We start from the raw sequence: 16,688 nt of genomic DNA, 5'->3' as shown, positions 1-16,688 counted from the left end.
AGAGGTGTGCTACCAGTGTCTTGCGTGCTCATCTGCTTGATGTTAGGAGCACAGTTCGAAAGTCGACTTTGAGATTTAAAAAAAGATTGCAAGTAGTCCAGCTACTTAATACTGTCAAAAACGTATCTGGTATATAAGTAGAAGAACTTTACACATATTTGCAGGTCTTATGAGAACCAGGTACCATGAGGGATGCAGGGTTGAAAGCCTCCAGAGCAAAGCATCACACTTGTTGTCTTCTGTGGCTGGTTAAGAGTGCTCCTTTCCTCAGCTATACAGGAGAAATACCTATTGCTTAAGTTCTACCAGGTCCACAGCATGCTTCTAAATACTACATTACTCGCTACCCGAATACTGAGTTGGCCTGTTCCCGATTAATCAAATTGAAGGATAAGTCTGCAGAATTTTAGCATGCTATAAGAGCACTATGGTACCTGAGAAATCTTAAAGAAGGGGCACTTCAAAAAGAAAAAGGCAAAATATAACTGATAGTCATTGGAAGGCATTTAGAAACCATGCTTAAGAAGGGGTGTTGGTTCTTATAGTAATTATTTTTCCTAATATAGTGTCTGCTATCACAGATTGTTACGGATTTGTGAATAACTGGCGTTTCTATTCCCTGTATTAAGGGGCTTACAGGATTCACTAGTAGGTGCCTACCCTAGAAGTATCAGATAGCAGACCTCAGAAGTGGACCGAACTAGCATTGGGGCTTAAAGGGACTGACTGGCTGAGATTCAGCTCCACTTTGGAAACAGATGGCATTAGAGAGAAATATGCCTTGTACAAGATGGGGGCTAAGTTGTACCATGGGATCCCTTGCTTTAGAAGCAGAAAGGTTGATAAGAGAATGGCGTTTAAAGAACACCAGTTGTGACCATCCTTGGGAACCTCTGCTTTGGGAGCAGAAGAAATTGTGGCAGAATATGGCTCCTAAAGGGTGCCAACTTAGATCCACCCTGGGATCCCTCACTCTAGAAATACAGAGAACATAGCAAAATGTGCCTTCTCTTGAGTGCTGGTTGAGATGCATCCTGGGACACTATGCTCTAGAAGCAGAAGTGGTCATAGCAGAATGCACTCTGTAATCCCTCTTTGGAGATGGGATTGCAGTGACTCGTCCTTTTCATTTTCTTAAGTGAAATCCACTATGGAGATGAGTACATACAGAGAAAACCTGAGCTCTGCTCCCCAAATGCTTTGAAATGTCAGCTGCAAGTAGAACGTCCGAAAGGGAAACCTTTGGTATGGAGCAGAAGACATCCCCGCCACGTGTTAGAGGGCTGAGAAATTGCAATCTCTTTCATACAACATTTACATACAGCTGACAGTGATTTGCTGTCATTTACAGTGTGTTTCAATGGAAGACTCTGCCTCTCCATCGCAGTACCTGCTGATCAGGCCCCATGCTTTAAGAGTTAGGGGAAGGAAACTAACATCTCAACTGCTGCAGTGGGTACCATACACCGAAATTAAGCATTAAATTACTGCCTATTCATTTTGCACATCACAAGAACAACAGTTACATTCTAGAAGGAAAATCCTGCATTTGACCATGTGCTTCCACCAGGACACATTTTCAACGGAGGAGCCTTAGTTGCTCTGTCTCTTCCAATCTGCCTCGGTAGAACCCGAAGGGATATTGCTTGAATGTCCTACCTGAAGTAAGATATGTTGGTGGAAGATTACAAATTTTACCTGAACCTCGTTCTCCCCTGTAGAATATTGAAAGTTCTTTGCCCTACAAAACACAAATCACAGAATTTGCCGGTGGTGCATATGCGCGTACAGTGAGGAATAACGCATGCAGAGAAGCATGTACATAGTTGAAACTATTTAGGTCAGAGTGCTTGCATAGTTGAGGTCTGATATAACTGCATTGCAGAGAAACAGACTTTGATAGCAAACTATCAGTTCAGGCCCAGCTATATTATCAACTCTAAACACACAGACCCAACACTGACTCCAACTTATCCTTTACTTTCCGGCTACTCTTTTCCCCGTGTTTGAATTCGACTCTTTGAGTTTACAAGTAAAGTCCCGGTGTCGTTGTTGGTGCCACACTATTGAAGCCACGTCTCCTGTTCATCACCAAAGGCACCTTCAGCCCAGTCTGTTTCACCACCGATAGATGACTCTCTTTGATGTGTACATAATTTAAAAGACAACGCAGCTAAGAGAGGAACTCCAGAGCTGAAACCACGAGCTCATATTTTGTTTGTTTAGCTACAACTTCTTAACGGAATCTGAACAAACCCCCTACTGCGAGTGGCAACGAGGAGAGCAGGGCGCGGCAAGAGACGATGAAGCTCATATACACAGCGGGTTGTGATGTAGCCCTCGCACTGCAGGTACAATTATTGCAAAAGGTGTGTTGCCCACACAGGGAACAGAGCACTGTGAAACAGAGTTGTGCGAGGTTTAAAGGCTGTGGGATCACAACACGCCATCAACAATACTCAAATTACACCCCTCACTTTTCTCAAGCCAATAAGGTCTTAAATCTGACGCACAAGCAGCATGGCCAGTGCAAGTAGCAATGTCCTCTTTCTCTGTCCTGTCCTGCATCTCAGTACAAGTCTCACAGCAATCCCACAATTCCACAATCCCAGAACCGACATTCTGGAATGAAGGAAGTGATAGCAGCATGTGGAGGGGGCTTCAGCCCCTCAAGGGAGCAATGCGAAGAATACTCTTAGCTGCCATTTGGCTGTTTTTGCACCTTTCTTGACTGGGTCATGGAGTAGATGGTTCCAAAATGAAAATAGCTACCAGAATAGATACGGGGAGTGGTGTTGAAAAGCCCCCTGTGAGAGAGTGAGGAGTGGCTACCAATCGGATCTTCAGACATCTACGGGCTGTAGCATGCAAGAGCAGTCCTCTTCCTCCAGGGCAATGCAGGTCATGGTCAGGCTAAAACGTCGCTGGGTGTTCGTCCTGCAGCTGTTATCCGCCGGCTGGACCACTGTGGGAAAAAGAAATACAAAGAAGTTTTGTTAACTTGAACCTCATTCACCAAGATTGACAACTTCTGGCCCTCTGCACCGGTGTACCCTCCTGTGGACTAAGCATGGGCGTAGTTCGCGGAGTTTCGCTATGCGGAACTCTGCGAATTGACAAAAAAACTCAGCGGAGTTGCGCAAGTGGCAGAGTGCAGTACAAACTGATGTTCATGCTGATCTTACAGCCGCTCGGGTAGAAATTCTACCTGAGCGGCAGCTCACACTCGCCAACTTACTGTTCGCGAGTGCAAGCGGAGACAATAACTCCTCTGCACTACGCAGAGCAGAGTTTCTGCACTCTGCGAGATCTGCGGAGTGCAGAAAACTGCAAACGGAGCGGAGTTCAACGCCCAGGCTGACTGTGGACCACCACTGCTACGCTCACACGTACTGCTTCATGTCAGGCTGCGCCTGCGGGCATTGCGGCACACTAAAAACATGATGACGCAACTGAAAATACAACATCCCGCTTACAGGAGCAGTGCGTACACTCCGCCTGTAGACTGAACAAAGGCAAGTACCCCGCAACAAGTGGAGGCATTTTCGTCCATTCCCTTTTAACAGGTTATATGAACGTCGTATCTTTTAATAGTTGCCATTTTCTATTCGGGGGGATTAGCAGTATCAGTCTAATAGTTTTCCGTATGAGACTTTGACAGACTTATTGTGATATCTAGACTTGAGAGACCTGTGTTTCTAGAAAAACAATGGACGACAAAAGAAAATCTCTGCAACTGATTTTTTTGCAAGGTTTTAAATACACAAATCTTACTGATCGAGACTAGCCACAGGAAAATACATTTTGGGACTTGAAAGCATGCAGAAACAGACTAATGAAGGCATTGTCTTTTGTTAAAACACATTTTCTCCCGAACAGTAATTATACTGTCAGTATTTTTCTAAATACTAAAATTAATATTCCTGAGACATTCCTCTCGGTTCCAGCAAATATAGCTTTCAGAGTTTTTGTTATAATTTAAATGTGAAGACACTTGAAACACATTAAAATTCTTCAAGTGAATGTGTAGTATAAGAGGCCGCATTAGTCATCAGAAAATAACTTGTAAAACTACATGTCACAATATGAGAAAAGATGACTCAGATAAGATTCCGGTCTGTAACGGAAACCCGAAAATTATGTATTGGCACCCCATGCAGCTGGCACTACGAGGCCATGCTAATGGCACACTGCGTGCTATATACATGCGAATGGCATAAGTATTAGTGCCTAATCTGGTAGTATGATAGCCCAAAAACATATCACACTGTGCTAACAGTCTCAGCAGGGCATTAGATTTAAGAATTTGAGAACACATGGAAGAGAAAATACTCTCAATCGTGAATTGTTTTGATAGGCATCCCAAATCTTTTGTTACGATTGGTCTAGTGATTGTTTCACAAAACACAACATTGATTTGGCTGGGAAATTTATTAGCTTCTATTCTTCCAGTTGAACACCAAATTACCCACACCTGAATGAGAAACATATGAAGTGTTTAACGTGTAGCAGATTTTTTTACTATTTAGAAATAATGTCTAATGAACAAGTTACTTCCCTCCAGTAATGCCTTTTCTGGTAGAGATTCCATCTAACCGTAGATTCCTCAGTTTAGAATATTACATAGGTATCAGACTGTATCCTGAAAATCTTAAACAGTACCTCTGCGCGCCGGTAGGTGAAGTTGATCGGCTTTGTGTTGTCATTCACATCAGAAGTGACATGCATGGTGCCTATATAGGCGCCACCCCGGTGCTCTGACATCAGTTTCTTCCATGACCATGTCTGTGCCAACAACTCAGAGCCACGACTGAATGATGTGAGAACAGTGTGCAGATATTTAACAGGCTTTAGGGTGTAGAGCTGATATTGCAGAGTGGGGAGGATGGGAGGGTCGGTGAGAGTCTCTACTAGAAAAATTGCTACCAAAGGTAAGTAACATGTTCTTCTGATAGAGACTTGTAACAGCAGATTCCTCACCTCAGAATAGATACCCAAGCAATACCTCTCCGGAAGTGGGTCTGCAAACAGCCTAAAAACAGAAAGTCCTGGAGGACCGAACAGGAAAAATGCCCGCATTGACCGTACTGGCTGTCCAAGTAGTAGTGTTTCATTAATGTGTGGAGCGACAACCAAGTGGCAGCTTTGCAGATGTCCAGGACAGGTGTAGTGAGGATATGGACACACCTCTGGACATTGCTAAGTTAGCATAAGTTAGTATATGCTTGGCTGCCATTTTGCCGCTTTTACTCACGTTACTACATGCCACATTTCTCGTAAACGCTTTGGTTGCTCGCTTTCACATGAGAACTGTCTGTATTTCACATATTTAGTTGAACACTCTGCTCCTCGTCTGTACAGCATGTTCAAGGTCGAAAAACAATGAGCTCTGTTGATTTTCTTTGCTCAGTCTCATGTCCCTAGCCATAACATAGAACACAGCTGCAAACCTGGAAATCTGGTGCTTTTAATATTGCCTTGCATGCATCTTAACACACTTGGAGAAACGCTTTCCAGGATGTGCTCGTCCGGTGATGTAAATTCCTGCATCTGAACTTGGAGGTATGGGGTTTCCCTGACAAAGCCTGGAGGCCTTCTATAATTATAATAAACTAGCCTCTAGCACAGGGAGGGTGGTAAGGCCCTATCGTCCTGTTTCCACCATCATTATAATATGATTTCCCCTTTTGTTCTATATGGAATTGTAACAATGCTGATTTGTTTGATCGTAGGCATATTGTTGCTAGTATTGGCTTGTGTACTGCATTATAGAGCAAGTTAGTTAAAATAAACATTTTAAACTATTCCTTGACTCTATTTACTCATGTTGTGGACAAGTACGAGAGTTTGAACAAAAGAGTGTTCTTGTTCCCACGTATCCTGAGAGGGACGGAGTAGCATGTTCTAGGATGTCTAATCATTGGTAGCTTCGCTGTAGCACGGAGAACGAATGAGACACTATAGGTAGTCGGATTGGGTTTCTGGGCACCGAGGTGGGTATTTTTGGTACACCACTACACACTGAGGTCCTGGTTTCCTGCGCATAGTTCTGTGTATGTGCAGAATCCCTGCAACACAGGTACCCTGCCTGCTAATACTTTAGTAGAGGCCTTGACCCTGGTGGGATGGGCCTGCAAGCCCTCAGGAGGCTGCTTCTTAGCTAGCGAGTAGCAAATTTGATTGGAGTGCAATCCATCAAGAGATGGTCCATTTCTGCACCACCTTTTCACTCCAGCGAACCCAATGAAGAGCTGGTCCTCCATACAATGTTCTTTTGTGAGATCAATATAAAAAGAGAGGGCGCTTTTTTGGGTTCAAACGATGGGAGGATGAGGCAGGGCAAAAACTATCGGTAGCATGATACTTTGGCTGACGTGGAAAGGAGTTACCACTTTGGTAGACAGAGGCAGTTTGTTAGGGTCTAAGCTGATATATGGTGGTGTAACCAAAAGAGCTAAAACCTCACTTACCTCCTGGCCGCTGTAACGGCTACTAAGAATACTGTCTTGAACATCAGTAACCACAAAGGGCATCTTTGCAGGGGCTCGAATGGGGAACACATAAGAAACGTCAGAACCATTGATTCATGACAAAAGGAGTAAGAAGAAACAAATGTTGAAAGTAGTTAAGGAAACGTGTCACAACAGGTGACTTGCATATTGATGGCTGATCCGGCAGCTGCAAAAAGCAGAGATGGCGGAAAGATAACCTTTAACGGTTCCCAGGGCAAGACCTTGCTCACAACAGCACAAACAACAGCACCTACGACAAGGAGGCAGAAAGTGGATCAATGTTATGGGAGGAACACCAAGATATAAATTTATCCCAAAGGCTGGTTTATACAGTTTTGTTGACGGATGTCTGTCTGCTAGGATGACATCACAGATCTTTGGAGGAAGATCAAAAGCATTCAACTGTTGCTGCTCAATTTTCCATGCATGAAGGTGGAGGCAGCACAGGTTTGGGTGCAGAACCCTGCCCTGTTGGTGCTACAGGAGATCCTCTCAAAAGGGCAGCCTGATCGGAGGGCAGACGCTCATCCTCAGGTGTGAGACACCAAATCCTCTGTGCATGGTCTGGAACCACCATAATGAATTGGGCCCCGTTGGTCTGATCTTCTTGAGAACCCGACTAGGGAATCGTATAGACAAAAAGGTGTACAGGAGTCCCGGGTTCCAGTCTAATCGTAACGGGTCTCCGAGCGGGAGCCGCTTTGGAAACTCCAAAGCGAAGAGCAGCGGACACTACACTTCTTGGAGGTGGTCAATAGATTGAGTCAAGGTTCTCCTCATTTGCGAAGAGACCTTTCGCCACCTTCGGGTGTAGATGCCATTCGTCACCCGCAGGGCATCGATGTCTGAATTAATCTGCCTCGGTGCTCCACCCAAGTCCAGAGGTGAAGAGCCTCTTTATAGAGGGTCCACGACCCCACCCTGCTTGTTGCAGTACCAAATGGTGGTAGTGGTTGTATGTGAACACCTGAACCAGTCTTTTATTGATGGATGGGAGGAAGGCCTTTAATGCTAAGCTAATCGCTCGCAGCTTCAGGAGGTTTATGAGAAGCATCATCTCTGCCAGACACCAGAGGCCTCTGATCTCCACCTCCCCCAGGTGGCCACCACATCCCAGTAGTGTTGTATCGGTCACCATCATCAACTTTGGGTGGGAAAGCGAAAGCGGTCTGCTGTTGACCCAAATGCGGTTCAACAGCCACCACTGCAGATTTTCTGCTGTCTTTTTCAAAGTCTGAACCAGATCAGGAAGATTCCCCAGATGCTGTGCTCACTGGGACTTGAGATCCCACTGCAAAGCCCACATATGCCCTCTGGTGTGTTTCACCAGCTGGATGTAGGAGATCATCAATCCTAGGAGCCTCGCTGCAGTCTCACCAAAATCCAAGACTGAAGCTGAAATTTCGGGATCATAGCCCGAATGTCCTGGACTTCACACTCTAGAGCATAGGTGCGCAACTACACCCTGTCCAGAATAGCTCAGATGAAAGCGAGCATCTGAGAAGGAGTCAAGTGTGACTTCTGCATTTTGATAGTGAACCCAACCGAATGTAGAAGGTTTGCAGTAGTCTGGAGGTGGGTGGCGACTGCCTGGGATGAGCCCGCCTTCAACAGCTAGTCGTTGAGGTATGGGAAAACTGGAACCCTCGACCGCCACTAATGAGCAGCAACCACTGCCATCACTTTCATGAACACTGAAGGGGCACTGGTGAGGCCACTGGGGAGCACAGCAAACTGGAAATGCTCCTGGAAACCGTGAACTGCAGGTAATGCCTGCAGGACATCGACATGGAAATAAGTGTTCTGGAGGTCCAGCAGTAGCATCCAGTCTCTGGGCGAAGGGTGACAATCCAGGATAAGACAGAGACTTCAGTCTTTTTTCAGCGCCAGAGAGTAGGGGGAATAACAACCACACCCTCTTGATGGCTCCTTTAGGCAGCACAGCCAGCAATTCCTGACGTAGCAAGGAGAGATGGCCCTACGTCAAACGTTCTGGGGTTGGTGGCTAAGGTAACAGGGTTTTGAGGAATGGAAGGGCATAATCCGGTTGCAAAATTTGAAGAGCCCACTTGACGGAGTTTATTGCGTGCCATTTGCACAGATGATGCCTCATCCTCCTGTCAATGGAATGGGCATGTATGGAGGTTTGGAGGCTGAAGTAGTTGTAGAGGCAGGGGACTGGACAGTACGCTGGGTGTCGGCTCTGCGTCCTGTGCCATGAAAGGACTGGAAAGCTTGCTGGGGGTAAGGGGGTAGTGCAGACACCTATGGGAGCCCCAACTGTGGTCACAGTAGGGGCGACAGGACTGTTACTGGGACCCCAAGGAAAGTCCCAGGGATCTGTTGGTAACCTAGAGCACCGTGTCAGCCTTCTTGCCAAATAGGTGGGAGCCGGCAAAGGGCATGTCTATCAGAGACGATTGGACATGCCCTGAAAACCTAGTGGACTTCAAAGAGGTGTGGTGGTGGAGTGCCAAGTAGAGACCATGGTCAGTTAACACTGAAAGTTGAACTTTGCTACGTCCCAGCCATCCACCTATGCCTGCTTCAGAATGGCTGGGTTCTATTTGGGATGCCCAGGAAGCAGCTGGGCAAGCGAATTCCACATGGAATGGGCGTATTAGCCCCAGAGAGATGTGATGTTCACTGACTACAATGAAAAGCTGGTGAAAGAGAAGATCTGCTTTACTAAGGTATCCAGCATCTTGGATTCCCTATCCAGTGGAGTAGTAAGGAACGCACTTGGGTTTATCTCGGCTGTCGAGGCCTGCACCACCAGGCTCTCAGGAGAGAGATGCTGGGAAAGGAAGGTTGGGTCTCTTGGGATGGGCAGTGAGCAATCATTTTGTGCACATGAATCCCCGTGCACGGTTTGCCCAGTCTCCTAGGAGAACGTCAGTGAGGGTCTCATTAAAAGGGAGCAAGGGCTTATCCCCGGATGAAGCATGTCTGTCAAGACATTGGTCTTGGTCTTGATGGAGGATAGCTAGAGGTCAAGGACCTCTGCCTCCCTCCCTGCGTATCACTGCTGCAAAAGATGCCCTTTCCTCCATGGCAGGGCCCGGAGGAGAAATGAGGTCAGAGTCTGGAGAGGTACCCAGGCCATTGGCATCACCCAGCTCCTCATACCAGTTTCCTCCTGGTAGGAGTCACCTTGCAAGATGCCATATCCCTCCTTAATATCTGCTCTTTCTGTAAAGGAGTGTCTGTCCAGGGGTGGCAAATCAGGGGTTGACGTGGTCTGGACGTCACTGGTGTTGACGTCTAGCAGCATCAAGGTGACACTGTCTCAGAGTTGGAGAGGAGAATAGGTACCTCTTCAATTGGTAAATCAGCTTAAGCACAATCGTTCACAAGGAACTCATTTTCAACAATGAATAAATATTTTTTGCAAATATATCACTTTTTGCAATAACTTTGTTAAGCCTAATAAAAAATTGTTGTGACAATAGGTTTAGATTAATTTACACATTTTAGTATTTAACAAAAAGAGGGTAGAGGGGCGTGGCCAACCATCATGGCCGCGAAGACGTGACTTCGCTCGGCTCCGTGACAGAGCCCGGTGAGAGTGTGAATAGCTGTGTCCAGTCCCGGGCAGATGGCCAAAGGAGGGCGGGGACTGGACTTTTGTTCGGCAGAGATCTTCCCTGAACAGACGATTCGGGTGAGCGGAGGCCCGAAACAGCTTTTTTAAAAAATACGTTTATCGGGCCCGCGGCCGCCTAGCTAAAATGGCGGACGGATCGCGCTGCGAATGAAACTTCTTGCTTCCTGCTGGTCGGAAGGGGCGCAGGCAACTGGGCAGCTTACGTGGGACGGCGGATGCCTGGCGGATGGATTGGGGACCCCACTCTTAATGAGAGATTGGACTCACCTTGCGAGCTCCTGAATTGGCGACCGCGTATAGCAGCAGCGCCCAGCTGCTATAGGAGTTTCCCCAGAGGCGCGGACTGCGTTGGCTCCCAGGAGGGGGTCGCGAGGTGAGCTTTCGCCCCCGATCAAGTGCTCCTGCTGATGAGAGAACCCTGGGCGGCAAACGGGCCCTCGGGCCAAGACGGCACAGGAAGGTGAGAGGGACCCCTCCCCCTGGGCACGAATAACCGTGGGGGCTGCAGGCAATGAGCACATTGGGCTGAGGACAGACCGAGAAGAGGATCTACCCTGACTGGCTCCATTGGGAACTCGCTGCATGTCGAGGAAGGGGAGACCCCGAAAGAGATGCCTTGCCTCTTGCCTGACCCTAAAATGGCGCCGGCTGTCCTCCAGGCTGGAGCATGCGAAGCCCAGTGCGAAGAGTGACCACAGAGCCCATGCTTCACGCGGGAGGGGAGATGCCATACTTCAGAAGGCACCACAGAAACAAGCGGCCCACCTGGCACCCTGAGCCTGGAGCCATCACAGATTTCTCTCGTCTGAACAGTTTCCCCCCCCCCCCCCGATCCTGTGGCCTTAGAGCGAAGATCTACGAGGTCTGACGTAGAGCTGCCCATCTGCCACCAATAAAAGTTCAGCCCAACAAGCATCCATAGCAGAAGAGGTGCAGGTGGAGGAGAACACCCAGTGGATAGGAAGAATGGCGCTCACACAAGGACCTTCTTGCAACCTTGAGGGACTTCAAAAGAGAACATTGAGAAGACATAAGGAGGACATCGGAGCCTCCTATGAGTCCTTCAAATCCGAAAAGGGCACTAAAATTATTGCACTTCAGGCGGACATGTACTCGGTGGGGGCATGTACCCTCAACCTAGAAGCAAAATGTCAAGATTTGGAAGGCCGAATCCAACCGCTAGAGGAGGGGCGGAATCCCTTACTGCCCAGTTGAACTCAATGCTTCTCAAGTGTGAGGACTTGGAGAACCGCTCCCGAAGAGAGAACATAAGGGTGCGGAGCCTGGAGGAAGGAACAGACATAGAAGCTTACATGGTGGGCCTATTCACCAGCATATTAGGCGAGGGGGCGTGTGAAGTGCTGCTGGAACGCGTCCACAGGGTGGGCCTGGCTTTGCAGCGGAGAAATCAATGCCCGAGAGACATCCTAGCCAAATTAGCCTCCTTTAAGGTCAAGGACCTGGTGCTCCGGAAGGCACGAGACTAGGTGGAATACCAAGGTGCGACCTGTACACTATTCCAGGATGTTGTCCAGGCCACGCTGATGAGACACCAACAATTCCGAATGATCACATCTGCCCTGAGGAAGCGCCACATTAGATATAGGTGGACCTACCCCTTCGGTCTGGCTTTCTCCTTCAATAACAAGCACCAGCACTTCACGGAGGTGGAGGGGTTGGCGGCCCTACTCGGTCTGGAGAGTCCTTCGTCACAAACAGAGACAACGCCAAAAGAAGCCCCCACTGACAGGCCCACAGGCCGCCGAGCTATGGGGGCCTGGTAGACACCTAGGAAAGCAAACAAGAAATTATCGTAATGAGATTTCATGCCCATCTCAGTCTTTGCTCACCCTACAGAAGCGCTTGCCTGCCAGAGCAAGGGGAGGGCAATATAGAACCTTCCCCGAGATGTTTGGATCCCCCCTATTAAGGGGATAGGGCCGATGAAAGGATCTCATGCCGGTTTGATTCTCCGCCTACTATGGTCGCACACTAGATTACATTAGCTGACAAGTGCCGCCTCGCTGGCCGGATCTGAGAAATGACTATGCCAGGGACAAGGGTCTTCCAGAGATCTCTCACGAGGCTCTGGGTGAGGGAGTGGTCTTGCCCCAGTAGCTTTCTGAGGATACAGTCCCAAGGAACCTTGCAGACTCTTGAACAGTTCATGTTTTTCGTTTATATAGTTGTGTTGTTACATGTTTTTCTCAGGGATCACAACCTAAACGGGATGGCGAGGCGCGGGGGGTTCCCCCGCTATGGTCTACGTCAAGTCAAGGGGCAGATGTGGGTTACATTAATGTCATGGAATGTTAGGGGCCTTAACTCCCCTAACAAAAGACAACGCTTCTGGAGGTTTCTGGGGGATCAGGGCCCGCAAGTGGTGGCTGTGCAGAAGACTCAGCTTAAAAAGGGAGAGGAAGCGCGGCTGAAGCACAGACACTATCCCTTGATATTTCGGGCAGCTAACCCCAAAAAACAAAATGGAGTTGCCCTGTTGTTCCATTCCTCAGCTCACTTTCAACTTGAAGCCTCGAAAAACGACAAGGAGGGAAGATTTATTATGGTTTGGGGCTTGCTATTGGGAAGGCCCTGCACGATAGCCACAGTGTACGCGCCTAATGTAGGACAGGCAGAGTTCCTCTCGGCCTTTCTCCTGTCCCTAGGGGGATTGGCTTCGGGGAAATTGTTCTCATGGGTGAATTCAATCTCATCTGGGACCCACAGATGGACACTACACATCCACAGAGAGCCGGGGGAGGGGTGTTCAGCAAGGCTCTGAAAGTATTCATGCAACAATTGGGCCTTCTAGACATCTGGAGGACCCTTAATCCCAACATGCATAACTATTCCTTCTTTTGACACGCCCATAAGTCATACTCAAGAATAGACCACATTTTTATTAGTCAATCTCTCGTTCATGCGTGTATGACCTCCTTCTTCCTCCCCAAAGCCATTTTGGACCATGCTCCTGTGACCTGTGTATTAAATTGGCCAGCCCCACGCTCTAAACTGACCAGATGGTATTTCCCAGAGGTGCTGTGCAGGGACAGATTACACAGAGATGACATCGTAAAGCTATTAGGGACTTCTTCACTATTAAGATCCAGCGGATACATCTGCCGCAAACAATTGGGATGCTTTTAGGGCGCATATACATGGTCACTGCATCTCCCTAGCCACCTCCCTCAGGAAACTCCAGACGAAGGAACGGTTAGAGTTGGAACAAGAGTTGCTCAAGGCAGAAAACACCCATAAGGCTACACCCTCAACTCCGGCCCTTAGAAGGGTCACAGCCCTCAGAGGGAAATTGAACGCCATCTACACTAATACAGCGGAAAAGACGATATAGAGGCTCCAGGCCCATGGGTACGAGGGAAAATATAAGGTAGGCTCTCTCTTGGCGAGGCAGCTAAGGGCTAAGCAGGAGAAAAATGATGTAAAGCAAATCATTGACAAGAATGGGGTCACACACACCAGTGAGGAGGGGAAGGCCAGAGCGTTCCAAGATTTTAATAGCACACTATACCAGGCAGAACCCCCCCCTCCCACCCCCAAGTGTCGGATCAGACGAAAAACCTAGGTGCTTTAGAACTTCCTCAGGTCCCAGCATCAACCAACGAGAAGTTGGGCTCGCCATATACTAAGAACAAGTGAAGGCATACATTGACTCACTCAAGCGACATAAAGCTCCAGGCCCAGATGGGTTTACGGCGCAGTTCTATAGAACCTTTGCTGCTGACTTAGCCCCTCAGCTCACTGTCCTATTCAATAATATTACGGCAACCCAAGCGGTTTCACCCTCTATGGGAAAAGCCCTGATATCGATAATCCCGAATGCGGGTAAAGACCCTCAACAATGTTCCTCCTACAGGCCTATCGCTTTGTTAAATCTAGATGCAAAACTTTACTCCAAAATCCTGGCCACTAGACTAGAGAACATTCTACCCACTCTTATTCACCCTGACCAATCAGGGTTTATCAAAGGGCGCCAGGCCCACGACAATCTTCGCAGGGTATTTCACCTTATAGATAAGGCCCAGAAAAAATGGATCCCGGCGGCTCTTTTATCGCTCGACGCAGAGAAGGCCTTTGACCGGGTCGACTGTTTTTTTTTTACAGCTTTCTCTGTGCCAATTTGGGTTCTGTGAGTCTTTCTTGGGGATGGTAAGAGCTAACTTTAGTGCCCCGAGATCTAGGGTTTTGGTGAATGGAGTGGCCTCTGATTTTCTTTAACTTAGCTAGAAGTACCAGACAGGGCTGCCTGCCCCCTCTCCCCGATGCTCTTTGCTCTCAGCATCGAACCTTTTGCAGCTAGGGTGAGAGCAAACCCGCAGATTAGTGGAATTCGGTTTGGAACAGATGACCACAAGGTCTTGTTGTTTGCCGACGATGAACTCCTGCCAAACTCTAACCCGGTAGCCTCCCTGACCGAAATACACCAGGAGCTATTGCAGTTCAAAAGGGTTTCAGGCTTCAAGGTCAACCTCTCTAAATCCTTTGTACTAAACTTAACATTGCCCCCAGAGGTGCAAAGAACGGTTGAGGGGATGTCCGCCTTTCGATGGGCACGTAAGGCAATTACATATCTTGGGGTACAAATCACCCCCAAATTGAGCGATCTATATAAGGCTAACTTCCCTCCGTTGCTTAGACAGCTTAAAAATGACTTAAAAAAATGGAGCACAGCCTAGATCTCTTGGATAGGCCGAATAAACACAGTAAAGATGAACGTGCTTCCACGCCTTCTCTATGTTTTCCAGGGGCTCCCTACCTGAAAAGGGGTTATTTCTAGAACTAAAGTCCATGATTATTAACTTCATATGGCAGGGGCAAAGAGCGTGTCTTTCTCACCGCCTCTTGACGAGGCCCCGCCTCAAGGGGGGCCTTGCTCTCCCAGACTTTTTCATCTATTACAGAGCGGCCCAGCTGCGGGTCCTGGGTGAATGGTCATTGAGGGAGTGGGGGAAATTGTGGCTTCACATAGACAGGCAGGTGACGGGTAGAACCATCTGGGACTTGCCTTGGCGACAAAGAACGGACAGATCAGCCACTGCTTATTTGAACATACCCATAGCAACGACCCTCCAGGTATGGGACACGGTGACCAAAACCCTACCGGTAACCACGTTTCCATCACCCTGTACTCCCATACAATTTATCACTGCCTTCCCCCCAGCACTACATGAAGGGCCCATTAATCATTGGAGGGAGGGAGGTTGCCTCATGATTTCCGACCTCTTCAGTGGAGGGAAGATTCGCTCCTTCACAGACTGTATAAACCATTTTCAGCTCCCACAAACGGAAGGCTTCTATTATGCACAGTTAGTACTCTGGGTCCAGCAGCCGCAGATGCGACTTGCAGCCACTAGAGAACTGCTCCTGTTGGAAAAATTCGTCCAATCTGGCAACGCAGGGAGGGGACGCATCTCCTTTCTCTATACACTCATGCTTACAATGGGTTCTCAGCGATCACTGCGCCACAAAGCATTTTGGTAGGGCATTCTGCCAAATGCGCCATCAGACAAGCAATGGGAATACCTGTATAACGATATAGCGAAATACAATCGATCCATGTTCCTGAGAGAAGCCCACTATAAAACGTTATACTACTGGTACCTCTACCCACAGAAACTGCACTCAATTCTTCCCAACACGACCGCTGCTGGCGAGGTTGTGCCCTTCTGGGGGACGTTAAACACATATGGTGGGATTGCCCGGCTATACAGCCCTTTTGGAAAGAAATACTCTCCCAGATTAAGCTAATACTGGGGTACCCGATTGGCGACTCCATGGAACATATACTTTTGGGGGTTCGCAATCCAATTCTCAAATACCAGACTCAGGGGGACCGGTCCATCATGTGGCTAAGTCTAGTTGCGGCCAAGATGGCTTTGGCGGCAGCCTGGAAGAAGCTGGAAGCTCCCTCACTCACAGAACGGCATGCCCGCTTTTGGCGCCCATTGGCCCTGGAACGACTGTCCGACATCATTGATGACTCTCATAAGGGCTTTGACTATGTTTGGAGCCCGCTAGTAAGCTACTTATCGGAGAGACTCCCTCTATTTGCATGCAGTCCCAGACTAAAGGTATTACATCTCTTCCTGATTTAATAAGGGATTCCCCTCCACGGAGGTTGGGGCCAGAGTGTCCCCACGTGTGAACCCTCCCACATGTGAACCCTTCTGCGCTGGGCGCGGGAGGCTTACTTCTCTATCCCTCTCCACATATAAGCCTATGTGTTTTCCTGGGTTTGGGTGGGTTTCGTTCTCTTCTCATCTCTTACTTTTTACTCATCCATTGGTGTTCTGTTTCTCTACAAATGAAGACATTCAAATATTTTAGAGCTCAGCTTTTGGACCCTGTGCTCCACTGGTTCGGAGGTTCATATGTTCCCATTTGGACTCAGCGCAGGATTCTCCTCTCGGATTTGTTCACGGGAGCAATCCGAAACTTGATACGAAACTGTGCCTGTATTATATTTATTTTTGAATACAATGCACTAAACAGATTTTGACCAAAAAAAAAGAGGGTAGCCCCAAGAATAGATCATCAACACTCACTTTAGC

General features: G+C 48.0%; 1 protein-coding gene across 4 annotated transcripts in view; it reads right to left on the bottom strand.

The window, feature by feature from the left end:
* Nucleotides 1–1,821: 1,821 nt before the first annotated feature.
* Nucleotides 1,822–16,688, bottom strand: part of RNF157 (ring finger protein 157) — a 534,437-nt gene continuing 519,570 nt past the window's right edge. For 2 of the 4 annotated variants that reach the window (XM_085616937.1, XM_085616935.1), the window contains one exon: nucleotides 1,962–2,965. Coding sequence is in view for 2 of the 4 variants with exons in the window: in XM_085616934.1 (XP_085473060.1) it covers nucleotides 2,844–2,965 (122 nt within the window). In the remaining 2 variants the exon portion in view is untranslated. Of the gene's footprint in view, nucleotides 2,966–16,688 lie in introns of all 4 variants that reach the window. The other 2 variants (XM_085616934.1, XM_085616936.1) reach the window with 2 other exon arrangements.

This window comes from Triturus cristatus, chromosome 7 (genome assembly GCF_964204655.1).
Source record: "Triturus cristatus chromosome 7, aTriCri1.1, whole genome shotgun sequence".
In the NCBI taxonomy this organism is placed as follows: Eukaryota; Metazoa; Chordata; class Amphibia; order Caudata; family Salamandridae; genus Triturus; species Triturus cristatus.
The sequence above is the reverse complement of the archived record's forward strand: the minus strand, read 5'-3'. Positions and strand labels throughout refer to the sequence as shown.